At 41.7% G+C, this 27,052-nt stretch overlaps 1 protein-coding gene across 8 annotated transcripts in view; it reads left to right on the forward strand.

The window, feature by feature from the left end:
• Nucleotides 1-27,052, forward strand: part of ZNF235 (zinc finger protein 235) — a 58,832-nt gene that overhangs the window by 16,718 nt on the left and 15,062 nt on the right. For 6 of the 8 annotated variants that reach the window (XM_089902745.1, XM_030761237.2, XM_089902743.1 and 3 more), the window contains 3 exons: nt 2,076-2,138; nt 5,601-5,727; nt 6,535-6,630. In XM_089902745.1, coding sequence (XP_089758871.1) covers nt 2,124-2,138; nt 5,601-5,727; nt 6,535-6,630 — 238 coding nt within the window. In that variant the 5' untranslated portion in view covers nt 2,076-2,123. Of the gene's footprint in view, nt 1-5; nt 1,397-2,075; nt 2,139-5,600; nt 5,728-6,534; nt 6,631-27,052 lie in introns of those variants that run through there. The other 2 variants (XM_022585440.2, XM_022585438.3) reach the window with 2 other exon arrangements.

The raw sequence follows: 27,052 nt of genomic DNA on the forward strand, positions 1-27,052 counted from the left end.
TGGGGCCACCCGGTCCTCGCTCCTGGGGCAGGGAAGCCGCGGCGAGCGGCGGAGGGCGGGAGGGGGCAGCGGCGGCGGTGTGCGTTCCCTCGGCGAACCACCCGTGTCGGGGGCGGGCTCACGTCCTACATTGAGTTTGACGGTCTCCCGCGCTCTCTGCTCCCCCAGCCCTCCTACCGCTACTACGGGCCAGCTCTGTTTCTTGCGGTAAATTATTGAGCGGGTTGCCTAATCTCTCTCTGCCTCAATTTCCTCCGGCTAGTTCCTTCCCAATGATGTTCTTTTGAGGATTAAGTGAGATGATATTTTAAAAGCTTAAGAACAGTGCCTAGTGCCCGGTAAAATGTTGGATGTTACCATAAATTCAGTGATAATACTTAGGCGCCCTGTTGTTGGGAAGCTCCTGCGAGCCTGGGATGGGGTCGGAGCTCCAGCTGCAGACCCATTGTGCCTTCCCAGATCACTGAGGTGGGTTTGTTCTTGGATTCCTGGATTCTTTCTGGACGCTTGTTTAGGAAGGAGAGTTATTTTCAGCTGGATCCTGGGAAAAGTCCTCTGTGGTTTATCCCAGACCGAGAAATGATCGTGGTCACGGCTTTGCACAGTGCCTGCGATGTAGCCAGGCTTCAGTTAAAAACGTTTAGTATTGTGTAACAACCCCGTATTGTTAATTTAAACGCAACACGATTTCTTAGTTTCAGGTTTTTATTAGTCATTGTTTACCTTCATGCAATGCGAGAAGAAACTTCGTTCTTTCAGCTTAATAACACGTGTAAGTAGTTACACCTGTTAAGGGAAAAAAAACCCGGGGCAATTTAACGTTCATTAACAACAGCACAAATCACCTGTGAGACCACCAGTCAGAATTAGGCTTTTTTTGGAGAGTAAGGGTAAGTAAAGGGACAGAGTCATCATTTCTGAAGTCTGTGTTTCCTAAGATTCATGTTCTGTAAAGCAGATTCGCAAAGGCAGTTTTATCAATCTTAAGAGCACCTACTTGTCTGAAGCTGCAGGAGGGAATTCTGGCATTATTATACCCATTTACAGGTAGACTGGGTTGAGGCACAGAGAGATTAATAACTTGCTCAAGGTTTATGCGACTAGTAAGTAGAAAGTGATAAGTAGAAATGACAGAATTTGAACCCAGGCATTTTGGCCCTGATGTCAAAAGCTCAGCTTCTCTGTACACGGGTGTGGAATTGAATCTCAGAGACAGAGTTTTGGGTGAAGTAGAAAAGGATAGCTTTATTATTTTGCCAGGCAAAGGGGGACACGGTGGGCTCCTGCCTCGAAAAACTGTGTCCCCACTTGGAGAGGGTAGTGGGAAGTTTTATAGTAATTTTTCAAGAAGGGCGTGATCAGCTCGTGGACCTTCTCCTGATGAGTTGGCGGTGAGGTAAGTGGGAGTCGGCATCATCAACCTTCAGGTTCCAACTGGTCTGGGGTCTACATGCTTGTGGGCACCATACCATCATTAACTTCTCCCACCTGGAGGGGGTTTCGGTATCTGCAAAACAGCTCAAAGACATTGTTGTGTGTATCCATTGGTGGGGAAGCAGGACCTTGCCCCAAGGCTGCACTATTTTTTCTCTCGACTGTTTGTTTCTCCCTAGTCTTGCATCCCCTCCCTTCCCTAATGAACAGCTGCTTGAATCTGCCCGTTGGAACTCAGGGTCATGGAGGCTGAATGAAGGCTATTTCCTGTAGTCAAAGAAATGGGGGACACAGAAAGGCTTTGTGCCCAGGAGCCCCACAGGGCCCTGCTCGGTATCAGCCCCATTAAGTTGTTGGTACTTCCCGTCTGCCTCTCATTTCCTCTAATAGCCAGCCTCAGGAATACTTTGGGAGCTACAAGAAACATGTGGGTGAGGGCTGTTTATGGATTGTTCATGAACTAAGGCAGCTGGCCGAGGAGGCCCAGGGGAAGCTGAAATCCAGCCCCTGTTCTCACTGGGTTATGTTGTCACTGCATTTGCCTAGAGAAAGGGGCCCCTCTTCCAGATCACACGAAGTACCACGTGGACTAGCACAGTTCCCAGCATCTCTCTCATGATGGCTTTCTTTCCCTTCCCCAGTTTTGCCTTCCCAGAACTCGGCCTTTCCCCAGCAGGAAGAGGAAAAAAATGACCAAATTCCAGGTAAGTCAGGTTTGCTTTTCTGTTTCTTAAAATGACATCTCATTTCACAAAGACTTTACACATTTTTCTCCTGCTCGGGAAGGGTAAAGGGAACCAAAGGCACTTGAGGAACTGTTGTATGGCGGCCCCTTGCTTTTTGTTTATTTCCACATAATGATGTGAAAATTAATAATTTTTTAAAATAAAAATGTTCCCATAATCACTTACACTCCAATATAAAACAAAAAGTTAAAAAAATAAATTCATTACCCCCCCAAAAAAAACAGTTCCCACGTTATAAACATGTTTACAAATCAGTTTTCATTTTCTCACATTCCTTTTCATTAGCATTTACATGTGTTGATTTGTAATCACAGTTTTCAATACCATTTTGGATTTTTATTTTTTAAATTTATTTAATTTTGCTTTTTGGCCACGTTGGGTCTTCGTTGCTGCACGCGGGCTTTCTCTAGTTGTGGTGAGCAGGGGCTACTCTTCGTTGACATGCACAGGCTTCTCATTGTGGTGGCTTCTCGTTGTGGAGCATGGGCTCTAGGCATGCAGGCTCAGTAGTTGTGGCTCACGGGCTCAGTAGTTGTGGCTCACGGGCTCTAGAGTGCAGGCTCAGTAGTTGTGGCGCACGGGCTTAGTTGCTCCGCGGCTTGTGGGATCTTCCTGGACCAGGGCTCGAACCCGTGTCCCCTGCCTTGGCAGGCGGATTCTTAACCACTGCGCCACCAAGGAAGCCCCACGTTTTGGATTTTTTAAATTGTATAGCTCCCACAATTTAAAAGGTCGCATCATTTTCCATAGTTTACCTAGTATTTTTTTCTATTGTCCATATTTATGTGGTTAATGAATTTTCCCATTTTAAGATGTTTGCAGTGACCATTTTCCTACATATAACCTTTCTTCCCAAACAGGAATTCTGAGAGTTCTGCCATTTTCTTCCTAAAAGTTTGGGAACTCAATTGTTTTCTCATGGGGAGCCTCACGTTTTGTGGCTGGAATGTCTAAAGCATGGTTTCGTGCAGCAGAGTCAAGCTGATACTGAACTAAGAGAAAATAATTTTGTTTTCAAACAAGAACTAGATTCTTTAATTCTAAGTTACACCACGTATGTATTATAGTTAAGTATCTGTTTTGTTCACTGCCATGTTAGTATATTTTAAAGAGGTACACACTGATTTTGAAAAGTCTAGTAGCAGCAGGGACTTGCCAGGCACATACTTCATGAAGCAGCTGTGTAAGGATATAGATGGTCTTATCTGCATTTTAACAGAAACAGATTTGTGAACTTTCAGATACCTGTGAAAATCCACTCAATCCCCAGCTGACACTGAAGTTTCCATTGCCCGAGCCAGGACTTTCAGGTGTCCAATGAGGATGAGTGGAGAGACCCAGAAGAAGAGACTGCTCCACATGCGGCCCTGAGGCCACGTTGTATTTATGCCTGGCGTGGCTGGAGGACTCCAAAAATAACACTGCCCTCAGTTTGTTCCTTTTCTTAGTGCCTGTCTCTTCTTTGCCAGATGTGTCAACTAGTTGTTTAATACACATATGCTCAGGATTCCAGTCAGAACAAATGTCGAGATGGGCTAAGTCTTTAGAGAAATTTTTTTTTTTTTTTTTTTTTTTTTTTTGGCTGAGCAGCTTGTGGGATCTTAGTTCCCTGGCCAGGGATTGAACCCGGGACCCTGGCAGTGGAAGCACTGAGTCCTAACCACTGGCCTGCCAGGGAATTCCCTAGAGAAATAATTTTAATTGTCATAAAGGAAAACACCATATGCTAAGGCATGAGACACAGGAAACAGGAGTGAGGGGTGAAGGTGGGAATTTGTACATGCTAGAAAAGGCGTAATATTCTTCATAGGAATCCTACTGATGCATTAGCTACCTCAGTAGGATTACAAGCAAGGCAAATGAACAAGCGATATGTGGGGGGAAAATATTGAAAGCGATGTTTTGATGAAGTTAAATAAATGGACATTTTTAAAAAGAGCTGTTTTTATCACTTACCAAATTACCCAAGATTTAAGAAGTAAGATAGGGCTTCCCTGGTGGCGCAGTGGTTGAGGGTTCGTCTGCCGATGCAGGGGACACGGGTTCGTGCCCCGGTCCTGGAGGATCCCACATGCCGCGGAGCAGCTGGGCCCGTGAGCCATGGCCGCTGAGCCTGCGCATCCGGAGCCTGTGCTCCGCAACGGGAGGGGCCACAACAGTGAGAGGCCAGCATACCGCAAAAAAAAAAATAAAGTAAGATAATGTCCAGTTTGGGCCGGAGTATGGAGAATCAGGAACACTTTTGATCTGTGACAGGAAGAGTTAATTGGGAGGATTGCCATTTTACTAGCAAAGGTGCATATTTTTTTTGACAGTGCAGTTGCCACTTCTTGGAATTTAGCTTAAGGAAATAACCAGACAAGTTGGCTAAGATCTATGTGAAAATGCGTTTTTTGCAGCATTATTAGTAAGTTTAAAGTCTTAAATTACTGTATTGTTTAATTATTTGGAATGGTTAAATGTATATTTTTTCACTTTTATGAAATACCATGCAGCTGTGAATAATGATGATAATAATAATAGTGATGGCTGACAGTTTTTGAGTATCTAACGTGATACTCCCTGGAGGTCCAAGTGGTTAAGACTCCACGCTTCCACTGAATGGGGCACAGGTTCAATCCCTGGTCGGGGAACTAAGATCCCGCATGCCGTGCAACGAGGCGGGGGGGGTGGGAAAAAGTGTCAGATATATCCTAAACCCTTCGCATATTCTCATTTAATCCCATCAAGTACCCTATGATGGTGTGCCCTTGTACAGATGGGGAAATTGAGGTATTGAGAAGTTATTGAGGTATTGAGACTTGTCCAAGGTCACAAAGGTAGTAATGGACAGAGCCTTAGAGTGTGAACTGAGGCAGTCAGTCTCCAAAGCCCGTGCTCTTAACCTTGACACTGAATGCTGCCACAGTTGACAGGTACAGCGTGTACCTGGAACAGAATGAACTACCTACCTGCCCCCACGGAGGTACTGAAGGCTGTTTAGATTGGCAGTCATTGACAAAACAGTGGTACTGCCCAGTGCGAGAAGGAGAAAGGCACTATTATTGTAAATACCGTTGGGACTAAATTAACTCAACATTTCTTACAAAATTTGGCACTTTCAGTGAAATTGTAAAATGCGTGTATGCCTTGATGTAACCGTGACAGTTCTAGAGACACAGCTCTATAAAGGGCACCATGTTGCACGTATATAAGGTTTTAAGATTTTTTTTTGTCGTTCGTTCCTCCACCAACCCCACCACTCCAGCATCTTTGGTGTGACTGTGGAAGGGGAAGAGGAGACGGTGTCCTAAGAAGAGTGGTTCAGGTCTCTTAGAACCTGGAACGGCCTCCCACGTGCCTCCTCCACCTTCCCAGTGCTGCCCTGCTCCCAGGGGCGGTTGCTTGTAAGATTAAGGCTACATGTGTTTGGTGTCGTAGGAGGCGGTCACCTTCAAGGACGTGGCCGTGACCTTCACCGAGGAGGAGCTGGGGCTGCTGGACTCCACCCAGAGGAAGCTGTACCGAGAGGTGATGCTGGAGAACTTCCGGAACCTGCTCTCAGTGGGTGAGGACGGGCGCCCTCCCTGTGACTTGGCATCATTCCCCATGGGCCGGGTTTCCCAACCTCGGTACTACTGCCTTTTGGGGCCAGATGGTTTCTTTGTCATGGGGACTCTCCTGTGCATTATAGGATGTTTAGTAGCATCCCTGGCCTCTGCCCGTGACTTCCAGGCTTTGGGACTCCTTAGAGACCCAGAGTTTTCCAGTCCCTTTGGAGCATAGAGACAAGATGTTTCTAGTCTTTGTTCCAAGGCAAACGTTTGTCTTTTGTAACTGCACTATAAGTGAACAGTTGAGCTTGGCTGCACCTGGCTCCTTATTTCATATTATATCTTTTTTTTTCATCCCAATCTCCTGATTTATCCCTCTCTCTCCCACTTTCATACCTTTTTTAATTTTTTTAAATTAACTTTTATTGGAGTATAGTTGCTTTACATATTATATATTTTTTAAATTGGTGGGTCATGATCCATTGGTGGGGCATGAAATTAATTTAATACTAAGTCTTGTAATAATGTAGAATAAAGTAGCAGTGTCAGAGCTCCTTAGCAAGAACGGTGCACATCATAGCAATAACTGCAGCGCTTGCAGTAAATATAGTGAGACTCTGCAAAGGACGTGATGACACAGGTCATTTAGTCTTTTGTTTCAGTGATTCGTGGGGGTAGTCACGTGTTTCTAACGAGAATGTATTTCTCACAACAGGTCTGATCAAAAATGTTCAATAAACTTTGGGGGAGGGGCGGAGCCTTCCGTCATGGGATTGGAACCAAAATTGTTCAGTATTTTTTTCCCTTTAATGTTTTCTCAGGGCACCAGTCCTCCAAGCCAGATATGATATCCCAGTTGGAGAGAGAGGAAAAACTTTGGATGACGGAGGTCCAGACCCAGAGAGGTGGGCATTCGGGTGAGGACCTCGCTGCCAGAGTCCCATTATCCTGCCTCTGTTCTGGATAATCTGTCTCTTCTCTGTACAGCAGGCAAAGAGGCCCTTTGAAAACCTCAGTCACGTCACACTCCTCTACTTCAGGCCCTCCCCTGTCTCCCCATTTCACTCAGAATAAAATCCAACGTATTTAAGGGACCCCTGTAGTGGTGTCCGTTCACCCAGCCTTAACGGTCTGCATTTTTCTCCTGTCATTTCCCCCTGCCTTGCCCTCTGCCAGCCTCACTGGTTCCTCAAATATGAGGATTACGCTTGTGCGTGAGGACCTTTTCCTCTCTTTCCTCTGGCTGGGAGGCTGCTACCCCACAAACCTCCAACCCCTCTCTCTTATTCATTCACGTCTCTGCTCGGAAGTTCATCTCACCTACAGCCTTCCTTGACCACCCCTTTTAAAATACCATCTTCACTCCATCACCTTCATTTGTGTCTAAGTACGACACCTCCAGACTTCCTAGTATATATATATATATTTTTTTTTTTTTAATTGTAGAAAATCTTAACAAAATTTATCATTTTAATCGTCTTTAAGTATACACTTCAGTGGTGTTAAGTACATTCACACTGTTGTACAACCATCAACACTCTTCATCTCCAGAACCTTTTCATCTTCCCAAACAGAAACTGTCCCCATTAAACAAGTCCTCGTTCTCTCCTTACCCGCAGGCCCTAGTAACCGCTGTTCTACCTTCTGTCTGTCATACAGTATTTGTCCTTTTGTGTCTGGCTTATTGCACTTAGCATGGTATCTTCGAGGTTCGTCCATGTTACGGTGTGTCAGAATTTCCTTTTTTAAGGCTGAATAATACCGCATTGTTTGTATGTAGCACATTTTCTTCATCTGTCGATGGACATTTGGGTTGTTCGCAACCTTTGGGTTATTGTGAATAATGCTGCTGTGAACGTGGGTGTCCAGATATCTGTTTAAGTCTCTGCTTTTCATTCTTTCGTGTATATACCCCGGGTAGAAATGCTGGATCATGTGGTAATTCTCTAATTTTTTGAGACACTGCCATACTTTTTTCCATAGTAGCTGCAGCATTTTACATTCCCACCAGGAATGCAGAAGGGTTCCAGTTTGTAGCATCCTCACCAATACTTGTTTTTTGTTTGTTTTTTATAGTAGCCATCCTAATGGCTATGAAGTGGTATCCCATTGTTTTTGATTTGCATTTTTCTAATGATTCGTGATGTTTAGCATCTTTTTATATTCTTATTGGCCACGTGTTTATCTTCTTTGGAGAAATGTCTGTGCAAGTCTTTTGCTTGTTTTTGAATCAGGGTGTTTGTTGTTTTTAGGAGTTCTTTGTGTATTTTGAATATCCCTCATCAGGTATATGATTTACAAGTATTTTCTCTCATTCTGTGTGTGGCCTTTTTACTTTATGGAGAAGGTCCTTTTTTTTTTTTCGGTATGCGGGCCTCTCACTGTTGTGGCCTCTCCCGTTGTGGAGCACAGGCTCCGGACGCGCAGGCTCAGCGGCCATGGCTCACGGGCCCAGCCGCTCTGCGGCATGTGGGATCTTCCCGGACCAGGGCACAAACCCGTGTCCCCTGCATCGGCAGGTGGACTCTTAACCACTGCACCACCAGGGAAGCCCGGAGAAGGTCTTTTAATGCACAAAAGTTTTTAATTTTCATGACGTGAAATTTGTCAATTTTTTTTGTTGTCGCCTGTGCCTTTGGTGTCATATCTAAGAAACCATTGCCAACTCCAACGTCATACAGCTTTTACTGTTTTCTTCTAGGGGGTTTATAATTTTAGCTCTTATGTTTAGGTCTGATGCATTTTGAGTTGATTTTTGTATATGGTGTAAGGAGGGGTCCACCCTCATTCCTCTGCATGTGAATATCCAGCTTTCCCAGAACCATTTGTTGAAAAGATGGTCCTCTCCCCATTGAATGGTCTTGGCCCCCTTGTGCAAAGTCATTTGACCGTCTATTCAGTGGTTTATTTCTGGGCGCTCTGGTCTGTTGCCTTGGTCTGTTTGTATGTCTGTCTTGATGCCAGTACCACACTTTTGATTAGCTTTATACGTTTTAAAATCAGGGTGAGTCCACCAGCTTCTTTCTAATTTTTCAGGATTGTTTTGGCTATTTGGGTTCCCTCGAGATTCCATATGAACTTTAGGATGAGTTTTCCTATTTGTGTGTTGGGATTTTGACAGGGATTGAGTTGAATCTGTAGATCCCTTTAGGTAGCATTGACAAAGTAATATTAGATCTCCCTGTCCGTGAACATGAGATGTCACTCCATTTTTTTAATGTCTTTAATTTCTTTTACCAGTGTTTTGTAGCTTTCAGTGTACAAGCCTTTCACCTCCTCGGTTCATTCCTAAGTATTTTATTCTTTTTGACGCTATTGTAAATGGAATTGTTTTATTTCGTTTTCAAATTGTTCATTGTGTATAGAAATGCAATTTTTTTAAATTGAAGTGTAGTTGATTTACAATGTTAATTTACTGCTGTAGAGCAAAGTGATTCAGTTATACATGTATATACATTCTTTTTTTTTAATATTCTTTTCCATTATGGTTTATCACAGGGTACTGAATATATCAATAGTTCTCTGTGCTATATAGTAGTACCTTGCTGTTTATCCATTCTATATATAATAGTTTGCATCTGCTAATCCCAACCTCCCACTCCATCCCTTCCCCACCCCTCCGCCTTGGCAACCACCAATCTGTTCTCTGTGTCTGTCATTCTGTTTCATAGATAGGTCCTTTTTTTTTATAGGTTCATTTGTGTCATTTTTTAGATTCCACATATAAGTGATATCGTATGGTATTTGTCTTTCTCTTTCTGACTTACTTCACTTAGTATGATAATCTCTAGTTCCATCCACGTTGCTGCAAATGGCATTATTTCATTCTTTTTTATGGCTGAGTAGTATTCCATTGTATACATATACCACATCTTCTTCATCCAGTCATCTGTTGATGGACATTTAGGTTGTTGCCATGTCTTGGCTATTGTGAATAGTGCTGCTGTGAACATAGGGGTGCGTGCATCTTTTTGAATTGTAGTTTTGTCTGGATGTATGTGCAGGAGTGGGATCGCTGGATCATATGGCAACTCTGTTTTTAGTTTTCTGAGGAACTTCCATACTGTTTTCCACAGTGGCTAGAAATGCAACTAATTTTTGTATGTTGACATTGTATCTTGCTACTTTTAATTCATTTGCTGGTTTTAACAGTTTTTTGTGTGTGGAATCCGTATTCCCAGCCAGGCAGTCATCTTCTCTGCCATTTATCTTGTCCTCTCTGTCCCTCTCCCCTGATACTTAAACAATCACATGACCTAGGTGAAGTTTTCTGGTAGACATTTCAAATGTGATATTTATAGACGTCACAGATGCAGCTGTGTAGACAAGGAGAATCTGTGTAGGAAAAGAGAAGAAATTACTGAAATGAACCATCTGCAATTCTGAGTAAGTTTAATTTGTGTAATTTGGTATTACTCTGAACTCATTTATCATAAGTATTAGAAGAAACACCTTGGCAATTCAGGGTTAGGACTCTGCACTTTCACCGCTGAGGGCCCAGGTTTAATCCCTGGTTGGGGAACTAAGATCCTGCAAGCTGCCCAGCACAGCCGAAAAAAAGACGAAGCACCTTATACATTTAATCCTTGCAATAGTCCTGACCACCTGGGTGATTATCTGTTTTTTATGGGATGAAACTTATGCCTTTGAAAATGTCATATAGCTTGTAAGTGGGTGAGTCAGGCCTTAAAGCCTGTTTGCTCTTAGTAGAGGCGCTGATTTAAACCTGTTAACGTTTTTGTGGACCCCCAAACTGCCAATTTGCCATTTTCCTGCAAGTGCAGCATCTACTACAGAAGTGGAAGAATTTCAAAAACGTATAAAACGTAGAAAGTTAGTTAATCCTGAAATTGGGTATGTGCTTCATTAAGATAATCATGTAATAAACCACCAACCTGGGGGCGTACGTGATAAAAAAAAATGATCTAATGGGATCCCATGTGTAACCCCACAGTTGAGTTGTTTTAACATTCATCATGTTTTTTATTGAAAATTGAACTGACGATTTAAAAAGTTAATTCTCTGCTTCTCCGCCTTCCGCACATACACACACCATCTGGATGATCTGGTTTTTCTCCTTTCCGTGGCTTTAAACGTTTTATTTTGGAAATATTAAAATGCAAAAGTAATGAAAATAGTATAGCATAGTCTGTATATTCATACCGTCTCAACTGTCGTCACTTTCTGCCATTCCCGTTTTACGTATCCTCCCACTCCTTTTTTGCTGGAGTGTGTCACCCACAGATACATCAGTGTCTGCCCACAGCAAGAACTCACCTCATGCCTATCCTATGATCAGTATGGATGCATGTATATTTATTTTTACTTTGGGTTATATCCAACATGGCATTGTTTATTTTGCTGTCAAATTGTTCCTGCTTTGACCATTGGGAGCTCTTTCAGGTTGGCTCCTATACCCCTGTGCCTTGCCCCATCCTTTTGTTTTTGGAGCGTTTCCTTTCCTTCTGACTCTACAAAGTCCTCCCTGTCATCTTGTATTTTTCTTACCCAGCCTTAGAATCAGCCATCTGCCCAAGGACTCCTGGTTCCTTTTAGTGGAGAATAGTATAATATTTGTGCACTAATCAAAATGCTTTTTAGTCAAAATGCTTCTTAATCAACCTTACCGAGAAACAACTTACATAAAGTAAAATTCACCCTTTTTGAAAATTTATAATTTGAGAGTTACAGAAATGGTACGTAGATAGTGTAGAAAGTTCCCGCAAGTGCCTCACCTGGTTTGCCCACTGTTAACACCCTCCCTGACCAAGGTAAATTTGTCAAAACTACAAATTTCACGTTGGTATAGTACTTTTTAAAATCTAATTGGCCCTATCAAGCAATTCTTTTTTAATTTTTTAAATTTATTGAAGTAGAGTTGATTTACAATGTTGTGTTCATTTCTTCTGTACAACAAAGTGATTCAGTTATATGTATACGTTCTTTTTCATTGTGGTCTATCACAGGATATTGAATATAGTTCCCTGTGCTATACAGTAGGACCTTGTTGTTTATCCATCCTATGTATAATAGTTCGCAGGCAGTTCTTGAATAGAGCAGCATTCTACCTAGCAATTACAAGGGCCCCCCAAGGAGCTGTACAAAATGGAAGGTTTTTTATAGGCAGAAAGGGGGTGGGGGAAGGAAGTTGTTAGCAAAAGAAAAGAAATGTTTTAGGCCAGCTCATCTTTTTAGGGAGGCATGCGTCTTCTTATGCAGGTTACCTCACTGGTGCTGATGTGGAGATTTCAGAGTGTCTGTTTAAAGGTCACCTTCCTGAGAGGGGTTGAAACTGCACTTAGGTCTTGGTTTGCTGTCATGGGGGCAGATGACCCCATTTGGGGCTTGTTATTTCTTAACCTTTCCCCCTTTTAATCAAAGTCTCAACTTATCTGGGAGATGTCATCAAAATGTAAGGCTTTAATGCCATTCTCCGCTACTGCCCTGTGATTCTTGCAACTTTGTTGATCCCTGACGTGGAGTCCATAGGTCGTGGTTTTATTTAATCCCCGTGACATTCACAGGTCATGGGTTCCAGATACATAATCCTTAAGTCAGTCGCTCTTCTTCCTTTTCCTTGTAAATTTTTTTTAAAATGTATATTATTTTTGGCTGCATTGGATCTTCGCTGCAGTGCGCAGGCTTCATTGTGGTGGCTTCTCTTGTTGTGGAGCACAGGCTCTAGGCGTGTGGGCTTCAGTAGCTGTAGCATGTGGGCTCAGTAGCTGTGGCTTGCGGGCTCTAGAGCGCAGGCTCAGTAGTTGTGGTGCATGGGCTTAGTTGCTCCGCGGCATGTGGGATCTTCCCGGACAAGGGCTTGAACCCGTGTCCCCTGCATTGGCAGGCAGATTCTTAACCACTGCACCACCAGGGAAGCCTCTCTTCCTCTTCTGATGTTCTCATCTTAGGGAAATCATATGCTTGGCAGTCAGCAGCTGTGAACACGCATTTAAAGCTTTTGAGAGAATCCCATGAGCCAGAGTGATTTTTTTTCTTTTTATAACTATATGCAGGATAATTCCCTCTGTTTGGATATGCTTGGAACCATGGTCCCCAAGACCCAAACCAGTCAAAATCAAGTAAGTCAGAGAAATGCCATTGAAAGAGTCTTTTTTTTCTTTTTAAATATTTTTTTAAAATTATTTATTTTTTAACATCTTTATTGGAGTATAATTGCTTTACAATGGTGTGTTAGTTTCTGCTTTATAACAAAGTGAAACAGCTATACATATATCCCCATATCTCCTCCCTCTTGCATCTCCTTCCCACCCTCCCTATCCCACCCCTCTAGGTGGTCACAAAGCACCGAGCTGATCTCCCTGTGCTATGTGGCTGCTTCCCACTAGCTGTCTGTTTTACATTTGGTAGTATATATAAGTCCATGACACTCTCTCACTTCGTCCCAGCTTCCCCTTCCCCTTCCCTGTGTCCTCAAGTCCATTCTCTACGTCTGCGTCTTTATTCCTGTCCTGCCCCTAGGTTCTTCAGAAGCTTTTTTTTTTTTTAGATTCCTTATATATGTGTTAGCATACGGTATTTATTTTTCTGTTTCTGACTTACTTCACTCTGTATGACAGTCGCTGGGTCCATCCACCTCACTACAAATAACTCAATTTGGTTTCTTTTTATGGCTGAGTAATATTCCGTTGTATAAATGTGCCGCATCTTCTTTATCCATTCATCTGTCGATGGACACTTGGGTTGCTTCCATGTCCTTGCTATTGTAAATAGAGCTGCAATGAACATTGTGGTACATGACTCTTTTTGAATTGTGGTTTTCTCAGGGTATATGCCCAGTAGTGGGATTGCTGGGTCGTATAGTAGTTCTATTTTTATTTTTTTTAACGAACCTCTATACTGTTCTCTGTAGTGGGTGTATCAATTCACATTCCCACTAACAGTGCAAGAGGGTTCCCTTTCCTCCACACCATCTCCAGCATTTATGGTTTGTAGACTTTTTGATGATGGCCATTCTGACTGGTGTGAGGTGATACCTCATTGTAGTTTGATTCGCATTTCTCTAGTGATTAGTGATGTTGAGCATCCTTTCATGTGTTTGTTGGCAATCTGTGTATCTTCTTTGGAGAAATGTCTGTTTAGGTCTTCTGCCCATTTTTGGATTGGGTTGTTTGTTTTTTTGATATTGAGCTGCATGAGCTGCTTGTAAATTTTGGAGATTAATCCTTTGTCAGTTGCTTCACTTGCAAATATTTTCTCCCATTCTGAGGGCTGTCTTTTCGTCTTGTTTATGGTTTCCTTTGCTGTGCAAAAGCTTTTAAGTTTCATTAGGTCCCACTTGTTTATTTTTGTTTTTATTTACATTTCTCTAAGAGGTGGGTCAGAAAGGATCTTGCTGTGATTTGTGTCATAGAGTGTTCTGCCTATGTTTTCCTCTAAGAGTTTTATAGTGTCTGACCTTACATTTAGGTCTTTAATCCATTTTGAGTTTATTTTTGTGTATGGTGTTAGGGAGTGTTCTAATTTAATTCTTATTAAAAATTATTTATTTTAATTTTGGCTTTGTTGGGTCTTTCTCTGTTACTGTGCGTGGGCTTTCTCTAGTTGCGGTGAGTGGGGGATACTGTTTGTTGCAGTGCACAGGCTTCTCATTGTGGTGGCTCCTCTTGTTGCAGAGCACAGGCTCTAGGTGCACAGGCTTCAGTAGTTGTGGTGCACGGGCTTAGTTGCTCCGTGGCATGTGGTGTCTTCCCAGACCAGGGCTCGAATCTGTGTCCCCTGCATTGGCAGGCAGATTCTAACTACTGTGCTACCAGGGAAGCCCCTAATTTCATTCTTTTACATGTAGCTGTCCAGTTTTCCCAGCACCACTTATTGAAGATGTCTTTTCTCCATTGTATATTCTTCCCTCCTTTATCAAAAATAAGGTAACCATATGAGCGTGGGCTTATCTCTGAGCTTTCTATCCTGTTCCATTGATCTATATTTCTGTTTTTGTGCCAGTACCATACTGTCTTGATTACTGTAGCTTTGTAGTATAGTCTGAGGTCGGGGAGCCTGATTCCTCCAGCTCCGTTTTTCTTTCTCAAGATTGCTTTGGCTATTCGGGGTCTTTTGTGTTTCCATACAAATTGTGAAATTTTTTGTTCTAGTTCTGTGAAAAATGCCATCAGTAGTTTGATAGGGATTGCATTGATCTGTAGATTGCTTTGGGTAGTATAGTCGTTTTCACAATGTCGATTCCTCCAATCCAAGAACATGGTATATCTCTCCATCTGTTTGTATCATCTTTAATTTCTTTCATCAGTGTCTTATAGTTTTCTGCATACAGATCTTTTGTCTCCTTAGGTAGATTTATTCCTAGGTATTTTATTTTTTGTTGCAATGGTAAATGGGAGTGTTTCCTTAATTTCTTTTTCTGATCTTTGCTTGTTAGTGTATAGGAATGCCAGAGATTTCTGTGCCTTAATTTTGTATCCTGCTACTTTACCAGATTCATTGATTAGCTCTAGTAGTTTTCTGGTAGCATCTTTAGGATTCTCTATGTATAGTATCATGTCATCTGCAAACAGTGACAGCTTCTTCTTTTCCAATTTGGATTCCTTTTATTTCTTTTTCTTCTCTGATTTCTGTGGCTAGGACTTCCAAAACTATGTTGAATAATAGTGGTGAGAGTGGACAGCCTTGTCTTGTTCTTGTTCTTAGAGGAAATGGTTTCAGTTTTTCACCATTGAGAATGACGTTGGCTGTGGGTTTGTCATATATGGCCTTTATTATGTTGAGGTAAGTTCCCTCTGTGCCTACTTTCTGGAGGGTTTTTATCATAAATGGGTGTTGAATTTTGTCAAAAGCTTTTTCTGCATCTATTGAGATGATCATATGGTCTTTCTCCTTCAGTTTGTTAATATGGTTTATCACATTGATTTGCGTATATTGAAGAATCCTTGCACTCCTGGGATAAACCTCACTTGATCATGGTGTATGATCCTTTTAATGTGCTTTTGAATTCTGTTTGCTAGTATTTTGTTGAGGATTTTTGCATCTATGTTCATCAGTGATATTGGCCTGTTCTTTCTTTGAGACATCTTTGTCTGGTTTTGGTGTCAGGGTGATGGTGGCCTCATAGAATGAGTTTGGGAGTGTTCCTCTCTCTGCTATATTTTGGAAGAGTTTGAGAAGGATAGGTGTTAGCTCTTCTCTAAATGTTTGATAGAATTCGCCTGTGAAGACATCTGGCCCTGGGCTTTTGTTTGTTGGAAGACTTTTAATCACAGTCTCAATTTCAGTGCTTGTGATTGGTATGTTTATATTTTCTCTTTCTTCTGGGTTCAGTCTCGGAAGGTTGTGCTTTTCTAAGAATTTGTTCATTTTTTCCAGGTTGTCCATTTTATTGGCATACAGTTGCTTGTAGTAGTCTTTCATGATCCTTTGTATTTCTGCAGTGTTGGTTGTTATTTCTCCCTTTCCATTTCTAATTCTATTGATTTGAGTCTTCTCCCTTTTTTTCTTGATGAGTCTGGCTAATGGTTTATCAATTTTGTTTATCTTCTCAAAGAACCAGGCTTTAGATTTATTGATCTTTACTATCATTTCCTTCATTTCTTTTTCATTTATTTCTGATCTGAACTTTATGATTTCTTTCCTTCTGCCAACTTTGGAGTTTTTTTGTTCTTCTTTCTCTGATTGCTTCAGGTGTAAGTTTAGGTTGTTTGAACTGTTTCTTGTTTTTTGAGATAGGACTGTATTGCTATAAACTTCCCTCTTAGAACTGCTTGTGCTGCGTCCCATCGGTTTTGGGTCATCGTGTTTTCATTGTCATTTGTTTCTAGGTATTTTTTTTTTAAGATGTTGGGGGTAGCAGTTTATTAATTAATTTATTTTTGCTGTGTTGCATCTCCGCCTTTGTGTGAGGGCCCTCTCCAGTCGCAGCAAGCGGGGGCCACTCCTTATCGCAGTGTGTGGGCCTCTTATTATGGCGGCCTCTCTTGTTGCGGAGCACAGGCTCCATATGCGCAGGCTCAGCAGTTGTGGCCCACAGGCCCAGCCGCTCCGCGGCACGTGGGATCCTCCCAGACCAGGGCTCAGACCCGTGTCCTCTGCATTAGCAGGCAGATTCTCAACCACTGCGCCACCAGGGAAGCCCCCTAGGTATTTTTTGATTTCCTCTTTGATTTCTTCAGTGATCTCTTGGTTATTTAGTAGTGTATTGTTTAGCCTCCATGTGTTTGTATTTTTTACAGATTTTTTTCCTGTAATTGATACCTAGTCTCATCGCATTGTGGTCGGAAAAGATACTTGATATGATTTCAATTTCCTTAAATTTACCAAGGCTTGATTTATGACCTAAGATATGACCTATCCTGGAGAATGTTCCATGAGCACTTGAGAAGAAATTATATTCTGTTGTTTTTGTATAGAATGTCCTATAAATATCAATTAAGTCCATCTTGTTTAATGTATCATTTAAAGCTTGTGTTTCCTTATTTATTTTCATTTTGGATGATCTGTCCATTGGTGCAAGTGCATGTTAAAGTCCCCTACTATGAATGTGATACTGTCGATTTCCCCTTTTATGGCTGTTAGCATTTACCTTATGTATTGAGGTGCTCCTATGTTGGGTGCATAAATATTTACAGTTGTTATATCTTCTTGGATTGGTCCCTTGATCATTTCATAGTGCCCTTCTTTGTCTCTTGTAATAGTCTTTAAAGTCTGTTTTGTCTGAGAATTGGTACTCCACCTTTCTTTTGATTTTCATTTGCATGGAATATCTTTTTTTAATCTCCTCACTTCCAGTCTGTATGTGTCCCTAGGTCTGAAGTGAGTTTCTTGTAGACAGCATATATATGGGTCTTGTTTTTGTATCCATTCAGCCAGTCTGTGTCTTTTGGTGGGAGCATTTAATCCATTTACATTTAAGGTAATTATTGATATGTATGTTCCTATTACCATTTTCTTAATTGTTTTGGGTTTATTATTGTAGGTCTTTTCCTTCTCTTGTGTTTCCTGCCTAGAGAAGTTCCTTTAGCATTTGTTGTAAAGCTGGTTTGGTGGTGCTGAATTCTCTTAGCCTTAGCTTTTGCTTGTCTGTAAGGTTTTTAATTTCTCTGTCGAATCTGAATGAGATCCTTGCTGGGTTGTGTAATCTTGGTCATAGCTTTTTCCCTTTCATCACTTTATTTATTTTTTTTTTTAACATCTTTATTGGGGTATAATTGCTTTACAATGGTGTGTTAGTTTCTGCTTTATAACAAAGTGAATCAGTTATACATATACATATGTTCCCATGTCTCTTCCCTCTTGCGCCTCCCTCCCTCCCACCCTCCCTATCCCACCCCTCCAGGTGGTCACAAAGCACCGAGCCGATATCCCTGTGCCATGTGGCTGTTTCCCACCAGCTATCTACCTTACGTTTGTTAGTGTATATATGCCCATGCCTCTCTCTCGCCCTGTCACAGCTCACCCTTCCCCCTCCCCATATCCTCAAGTCCGTTCTCCAGTAGGTCTGTGTCTTTATTCCTGTCTTACCCCTAGGTTCTTCATGACATTTTTTTTCCCTTAAATTCCATATATATGTGTTAGCATACGGTATTTGTCTTTCTCTTTCTGACTTACTTCACTCTGTATGACAGACTCTAGGTCTATCCACCTCATTATGAATAGCTCAGTTTCGTTTCTTTTTTGGCTGAGTAATATTCCATTGTATATATGTGCCACATCTTCTTTATCCATTCATCTGATGATGGGCACTTAGGTTGTTTCCATCTCCAGGCTATTGTAAATAGAGCTGCAATGAACATTTTGGTACATGACTCTTTGAATTTTGGTTTTCTCAGGGTATATGCCCAGTAGTGGGATTGCTGGGTCATATGGTAATTCTATTTGTAGTTTTTTAAGGAACCTCCATACTGTTCTCAGTAGTGGCTGAACAAATTCACATTCCCACCAGCAGTGCAAGAGTGTTCCCTTTTCTCCACACCATCTCCAGCATTTATGGTTTGTAGACTTTTTGATGATGGCCATTCTGACTGGTATGAGGTGATACCTCATTGTAGTTTGATTCGCATTTCTCTAGTGATTAGTGATGTTGAGCATCCTTTCATGTGTTTGTTGGCACTCTGTATATCTTCTTTGGAGAAATGTCTATTTAGGTCTTCTGCCCATTTTTGGATTGGGTTGTTTGTTTTTTTGTTATTGAGCTGCATGAGCTGCTTGTAAATTTTGGAGATTAATCCCTTTGTCAGTTGATTCATTTGCAAATATTTTCTCCCATTCTGAGGGTTGTCTTTTGGTCTCGTTTATGGTTTCCTTTGCTGTGCAAAAGCTTTGAAGTTTCATTAGGTCCCATTTGTTTATTTTTGTTTTTATTTCCATTTCTCTAGGAGGTGGGTCAAAAAGGATCTTGCTGTGATTTATGTCATAGAGTGTTCTGCCTATGTTTTCCTCTAAGAGTTTGATAGTTTCTGGCCTTACATTTAGGTCTTTAATCCATTTTGAGCTTATTTTCGTGGGTGGTGTTAGGGAGTGATCTAATCTCATCCTTTTACATGTACCTGTCCAGTTTTCCCAGCACCATTTATTGAAGAGGCTGTCCTTTCTACTGTACATTCCTGCCACCTTTATCAAAGATAAGGTGTCCATATGTGCGTGGGTTTATCTCTGGGCTTTCTACCCTGTTCCATTGATCTATCTTTCTGTTTTTGTGCCAGTACCATACTGTCTTGATTACTGTAGCTTTGTAGTATAGTCTGAAGTCAGGGAGCCTGATTCCTCCAGTTCCGTTTTTCTTTCTCAAGATTGCTTTGGCTATTCGGGGTCTTTTGTGTTTCCATACAAATTGTGAAATTTTTTGTTCTAGTTCTGTGAAAAATGCCAGTGGTAGTTTGATAGGGATTGCATTGAATCTATAGATTGCTTTGGGTAGTAGAGTCATTTTCACAATGTTGGTTCTTCCAATCCAAGAACATGGTATATCTCTCCATCTATTTGTATCATCTTTAATTTCTTTCATCAGTGTCTTATAATTTTCTGCATACAGGTCTTTTGTCTCCTTAGGTAGGTTTATTCCTAGATATTTTATTCTTTTTGTTGCAATGGTAAATGGGAGTATTTTCTTGATTTCACTTTCAGATTTTTCTTCACTAGTATATAGGAATGCCAGAGATTCCTGTGTATTAATTTTGTATCCTGCAATTTTACCGAATTCAGTGATGCACTCTAGTAGTATTCTGGTAGCGTCTTTAGGGTTTTCTATGTATAGTATCAAAAGAGTCATCTTCTTAAGCAAAGTGGCCTCCTCAATGAACTTCTGTACCTGCGTTTCAGCTTCCTCAGAAGTGTTAACCCAGGTACAACATGTGGTGTTGGCCACAGCACAGGCACCTCCTCCTCCAGCTAAAAGATAATCAGGGGCTGTCCTGTTATCAGGAGTGGCCTTGGCCAGAGGGTCCACATATTTCTGCTGGGCAGCTAATGTCTTAGCAATGAAATCTATAGTCTCTTCAAGAGTCTCTTCAAGAGTTAAGGAGTGGTTTCTGATGACAGTCTCATTTATATCTACTCCTAATCGGGGAAGTAGGGCCCTACCCAAGGAAGCAAGCCCCGAATCATGAAAAGCCTCCTGGTAGGTCCTTTCTAGAACAGGTAGGGGCACGGTTAGATAACCAAGAGGCATTGCCCAGCTGTGCACCACCCATCTAGGCATCTGTAGGCCCAAGGAGAAACATAACCACCACAGACAAAGATAAGTCTTGTCAGGGCACAAACTACTTCCATGAAGGTGGCACTGTTAATGGATTCATTTGTAAGAATTGTTGCCTGTGCCTATTCAAGCCAGGGGTCAGTTAACTTATATTTCAGGCTGGGAGAAAATCTCTTCTAAATTCCAGAGGCTAACCCCCTTAGCAGTGGCCTGGGGGATGCAGATGAGGGCATAATCTCTGCAGGCCAATGCCAGAGTAAAGGAAAGAAGGGGTTTCACGGTTAGGTAAAGTCTGGATCTGGCTTCTTGGGCAGAAGCAGTCGACCTTGGTGTCAGCTACTTCTCGCCCATCACCTTGATTTGGAGGTCCCCAGCATCTGTATAGGACCTGGTGTCAGGTGGGGTGTCTTTGTAGCCGTGGGATGTACATCCAGGGTTCAGTACCTTCTAGTTTCCCTGCAGTGTCAGTGGGCAGGAGCACTTGGTGAGGTCCCTTCAGACGGAGCTCGGGGGCTGCCTTCTTCCTGATTCCAAATCAGAAGGGTAGGAGAAAATTGCAAGTGTTAGTTTGGTGCGTCAGAGCCAGATATTTGAGGAAACTAGAAAACATTCAGGATCCAGTCCAGTTTACAGATAACATTACCTCCAAGACAATTAGCAGGACTAGAATCTATTATCTACAAAGGTGGAAACATAATTTTTCTTCTCTACAATTACTCCACCTCCCTTTTTTTTTTAAAAAAAAAAAAACAACAAAGGTTTGTGTTAAATTTGGCCTGATTATTTAAAAACTCTTTTTTAAGACTGGTTTCCTGGAACTATGTATGCAAGGTACCGGTTCGATTTTTCCAAGCAGTTCCTTGAAGCTCTCTGGTCATATATGAGTCTACACATATCTCAAATATGACATTTCAGTGAAAACCTTGGTAATACAGCCAGTGTTTCTAATTGTGTCCTGTCACAGGGAGAACAGATTCTTACTGAACTTATGTGAACAAATATACTATCAGGAAAATAAGGGTACTCACTGAGACTTTCTGAATTCTGGAAGGATCAGGTAAGGAGAAAAAGTAGATGTTTCATCTTTGCTCACAAAGGTATATTTTACCAGATTTCTGTAAGTCATATGTAACTTAAGAGATAAAGGTCTCCTTAAAATGGGAAAACGAAAATATCAGAGCATCCTCCCCAGTTCATGTCGTCCCACATAATTAACACTCGTTTTGCTTGAATCTGGTTTTTTCCATTAGTTCTCTTGACCTTGCCTGATGATTGAAGCCAGTAGGGCAGTGATCATTCCAAGAAGTTTACAAGGTTTCTGTGTGATATACCCAGTGAAGCAGGTACCTAGATCACTGGAGATTGTGGAAGGTGTACCCCAAGCAGGAAACACCTTCTTTAATAGTGTCTTTGCCACAATGAGGGCATTGGTCTTGCAGCAGGGAAAGGCTTTACTATCTGGAAAGCATCCAGACTGAAGACCCATAGTGAGTGGCACTTGAATGAAGTCCAGCTGCAAAGTATTCAAAGGGTCCAGAAAGAGGACGTCTCCAGGGACAAAGATAGTTTTTCTTTTTTAATTTTTAAAATTGAGATATAATTAACATATAACATGGATTTCAGATGTCCAACATAATGAATCAACATTTGTGTATGTCGCAAAACTATCACCACGATGAGTCTAGTTAACATCCGTCACCACACAGTTATAATTTTTTTCTTGTGATGAGAACTTCTAAAATCTACTCTTAGCAGCTTTCAAATACGCAATACAGTGTTATTAACTATAGTCACCAAGCTGTACAGAGTTTTGACTTTAAAAAAAAATTTTTTTTTAATTGCACTGTGGTGGGTGAAGGAATGCAAACACCAAAAAATGGGGTTTGCCAGGGAGCTGGGAAGAACCAAGTGGCCATATATCTTGGTTTTCCCAGAGCCCCGACTGTTTGTTGAATTTACAGCCATTGTTTACCTGTCTCAGTTTATCTGATACAGGAGCAGACTGTTGCCAGGTGACAAGGACATCAGCGTGGCAAAAGTTTGGCCTTGAGGGGTCTTTCTTTGCAGAAGCAGAATGGACTTCATCCACATGCCCCACAATCTGTAGATTCTACTGCTGCTACCTTTGCCTGAGAAGCAAGGGCAGTTCCCTGATGCTAGGGTTCAGTCCTTTTGGTGTAAGCCTCAATTTAGGTGACAGACATTTTATAGCAGGAGTTTTCACACAATTTCTGAAACACTTATAACATGTACCAGCAGCCCTCAGAAACGGCAAGAAAGACTGAACTCAGAATGGTTCTCCAGGGCGCCGTGCCTGTATTTCTTCTGAATGCACTCAGAAGTTCCACTTGGGATCTTGTCACTGCCACCAATATGATAAAAAAACAAAATTCAGCTGAGTAAATTTGAAGATCTGGTTGGCCTTAATCATAGGTTCAGCATCCCAGGGCTCATCATGAATAAGGAGACACCCATTTCACCCTTAGGGCTCTGAAGCCATTTCAGGAACAGAGGATAAAAGACTAAATATTAGAACAAAAGATGCTCTGATTGCTCTTATCTCTCAGGAAATTCCAAGGGTTTTGGGAGCTGTGAGCCAGGAACCATGGAAGATGAAACATTTATTATAAATCACAGTGTCACCTTTTATAGCATGTAGCGTATAGGAACTGTATCTCTTATTTTTCAGAAGTGTTTTGTTTTTTGATGCTATATAAATGGAATTGTTTTTCAATTATTTGCTTCTGTCGGAATACAGTTGATTTTTGTACATCAATTCTTGTAGCCTGCAATCTTCCTATATTCACGTGTTCTAGAAGCGTTTTTGTACATTCCTAAAGATTTTTCTATATATAGATTTATAACTTCTGTAAATACATTATTTTACTTTCCTTCCCAATCTGTATGCCTCTTGTTTCCTTCTGCCTGACTGCAGGTAGACAGCATTCAGTCTTTCCTCACTGAGCATGGTGTTAACTGGAGGTGATTTTTTAGTGTCCTTAATGGACTGAGTTCCTTTCTCTTCCTAATTTAATGTGTATTTTTATCATGTGTGGGTATGGTAATTTGTCAAATGCTTATTCGCATTTTTTCAGACAATTGTAAGAGTTTCTCCTTTATGCTGTTTTTTTCTGTGTAAATATTTTTATTGATTTGAACCCTCTCCCTTTTTTCCTTGATGAGTTGGGCTAAAGGCTTATCAACTTTGTTTATCTTTTCAAAGAACCAGATTTTAGTTTCATTGATCTTTTGTTTTCTTCGTCTCTATTTCTGGTCTCATCTTCATGATTTCTTTCCTTTTACAAACTTTGGGTTTTGTTTGTTCTTTCTCTAGTTGCTTTAGATGCAAAGTTGGGTTGTTTGAGATTTTTCTTGTTTCCTGAGGTAAGACTGTATTGCTATAAACTTCCTCGTAGAACTGCTTTTGCTTTGTCCCATAGGTTTTGGATCATTGTGCTTTCACTTTCATTTGTCCCTAGGTTTTTTTTTTAATTTCTTCTTTGATTTGTTCAGTGATCCATTGGTTGTTTAGTAACGTACTGTTTAGCCTCTGTGTGTTTGTGTTTTTTATAGTATTTTTTCTTGTAGTTGATTTCTAATCTCATAGCATTGTTGTCAGAAAAGATACTTGATATGGTTTCAGTTTTCTTAAATTTACTGAGACTTGCTTTGTGGCCCAGCCTGTGATCTATCCTGGAGAATGTTTCATGTGCACTTGAGAAGAATATGTATTCTGTTGCTTTGGGATGGAATGCCCTATAAATATCAGTTAAGTCCATCTGGTCTTATGGGTCATTTAAGGTCTGTGTTTCCCTATTGATTTTCTGGCTGGATGATCTGTCCATTGATGTAAGTGGGGTGTTAAAGTCCCTCACTATTATTGTGTTATGGTCAGTTTCTCCTTTTATGGCTGTTAGCATTTGCCTTATATATTGAGGTGCTTCTATGTGGGGTGCATATATTTATTTACAATCGTTACATCTTCTTCTTGGATTGATCCCTTGAATCATTATGTAGTGTCCTTCCTTATCCCTTTTTTTTTTTTTTTTTTTTTTGCGGTACACGGGCCTCCCACTGCTGCAGCCCCTCCTGTCGCGGAGCACAGGCTCTGGACTCGCAGGCCCAGCAGCCATGGCCCACGGGCCCAGCTGCTCCATGGCACATGGGATCCTCCTGGACTGGGGCATGAACCCGCATCCCCTGCATCGGCAGGCAGACTCCCAAGCACTGCGCCACCAGGGACGCCCCCTTCCTTATCTCTTGTAACAGTCTTTATTTTAAAGTCTATTTTGGCTGATATGAGTATTGCTGCTCCAGCTTTCTTTTGATTCCCATTTGCATGGAGTATCTTTTTTCATCCCCTCACTTTCAGTCTTCATGTGGCCCTAGATGTGAATTGGGTCTCTTGGAGAAAACATACATTGATATCCAGGTCTTATTTTTGTATCCATTCAGCCAGTCTGTGTCTTTTGGTTGGAGTATTCAATCCTTTTAGGTTTAAGGTAATTACTGATATGTATACTCTTACTGCCATTTTGTTAATTCTTTTGGGACTGTTTTCGTAGGTCTTTTTGCTTCCCTTCCTCTTTTGTTCTCTTTTCTTGTGATTGGATGACTACCTTTAGTGTTGTGTTTGGATTCCTTTTTCTTTTTTTGTGTATCGTAGATTTTAGGTTTGCGGTTACCATGAGGTTTTGATAAAACAATCTTGTATATATACACAGACTGCTATAAGTCGCTGGTCTATTAATTTCAAATGCTTTTCCAATATTCTCCATTTGTACTCTCCTCTTCACAGTTGCTGGTTTTGATATCATATTTGTGTGTGGATAATATCCTACCTTTACTGTATGTTTGCCTTTACCAGTGAGCTTTTCCATTTGTAGTTTTCTTGTTTCTAGTTATGGGCTTTTCTTTTTCACCTAGACAAGTTCCTTTAGCATTTGTTGTAAAGCTGGTTTTGTGGTGCTGAATTCTCTTAGCTTTTGCTTGTCTGTAAAGCTTTTGATTTCTCCATCGAATCTGAACAAGAGCCTTGCTGGGTAGAGTATTCTTGGTTGTAAGTTTTTTCCTTTCATCACTTTAAATATATCCTGGCACTCCCTTCTGGCCTGCAGAGTTTCTGCTGAAAAATCAACTGATAACCTTATGGGAATTCCCTTGTATGTTATTTGTTGCTTTTCCCTTTTTTCCCTTGTTGCTTTTAATATTTTGTCTTTGTCTTTAATTTTTGTCAGTTTGATTAATATGTGTCTCAGCTTGTTCCTCCTTGTGTTTATCCAGTATGGGACTCTCTGCGCTTCCTGGACTTGAGTGTTTCCTTTCCCATTTTAGGGAAGTTTTTGGCTCTTTTTTTAAAGATTTTATTTTATTTATTTATTTTCGGCTGCATTGGGTCTTTGTTGCTGAGCCTGGGCTTTCTCTAGTTGTGGCGAGCAGTGGCTGCTCTTCATCGCAGTGCGCAGGCTTCTCATGTTGCAGAGCATGGGCTGTAGGCACATGGGCTTCAGTAGTTGTGGCATGCGAGCTCAGTAGTTGTGGCGCATGGGCTTAGTTGCTCCACAGCATGTGTGATCTTCCCAGACCAGGGCTCTGGTCCCCTGCATTGGCAGGCAGATTCTTAACCACTGCACGGCCAGGGAAGTCCCTTATCTCTTCAAATATTTTCTCAGGCCCTTTGTCTCTCTCTTCTACTTCTGGGACTCCTATAGTGCAAATGTTGGTGCATTTAATGTTGTCCCAGAGGTCTCAGACTGTCCTCATTTCTTTTCATTCTTTTTTCTTTATTCTGTTCCGCAGCAGTGATTTCCACCATTCTGTCTTCCAGCTCACTTATTGGTTTTCCTGTGTCTATTATTCTGCTGTTGATTCCTGATAGTATATTTTTCATTTCAGTTATTGTTCATCTGTTTGTTCTTTAAAATTTCTTGTATCTTCTTGGTCCGTGCCTCCATTCTTTCTCCAAGATCTTGGATCATCTTTCTTATCATTATTCTGAATTCTTTTTCAGGCAGATTGCCTGTCTCCACTTCATTTAGTTGTTCTTCTGGAGTTTTGTCTTCTTCCTTCGTCTGCAGCGTATTTCTCTTTCATCTCGTTTTGTCTGACTCTCTGTGTGTGTGGTCTCCATTCCACAGGCTGCAGATTGTATTTCTTCCTGCATCTGGTTTCTACCCCCTGGTGGGTGGGGTTGGTGCAGGGGCTTGTGCAGGCCTTTCTGGTGGGCAGGGACATGTCAAAAGGTGACTGTGGGCTCAGGATGACTTTAGGCAGCCTGTCTGTTGATGGGTGGGGCTGTGTTCCCACCCTGTTGGTTGTTTAGCCTGAGGCGTCCCAGCACTGGAGCCTGAAGGCTGTTGGGTGGGGGCAGGTCTTGGTGCCAAAGTGGTGACCTCCAGGAGAGCTCACGCTGAGGAATATTCCCTGGGGGCTCCCCCACCAGTGTCCTTGCCCCTGCAGTGGATCACAGCTGACCCCTGCCTCCCCAGGAGACCCTCCAAGACCCACAGGTAGGTCTTGCCCAGGCTCCTATGAAGTCACTGCTTTTCCCTGGGTCCCAGTGCACATGCGGCCTTGTGTGTGCACTCCAGGAGTGGAGTCTCTGTCTCCCCGAGTCCTGTGGAGCTCCTGAAATCAAGCCCCACTGGCCTTCAAAGCCCAGTGCTCTGGGGGCTCTTCCT

The sequence above is a fragment of the Delphinapterus leucas genome, chromosome 20, assembly GCF_059928025.1.
Source record: "Delphinapterus leucas isolate spDelLeu-1000000601 "Yukka" chromosome 20, BTC_Dleu_Yukka2, whole genome shotgun sequence".
Taxonomy (NCBI): Eukaryota; Metazoa; Chordata; class Mammalia; order Artiodactyla; family Monodontidae; genus Delphinapterus; species Delphinapterus leucas.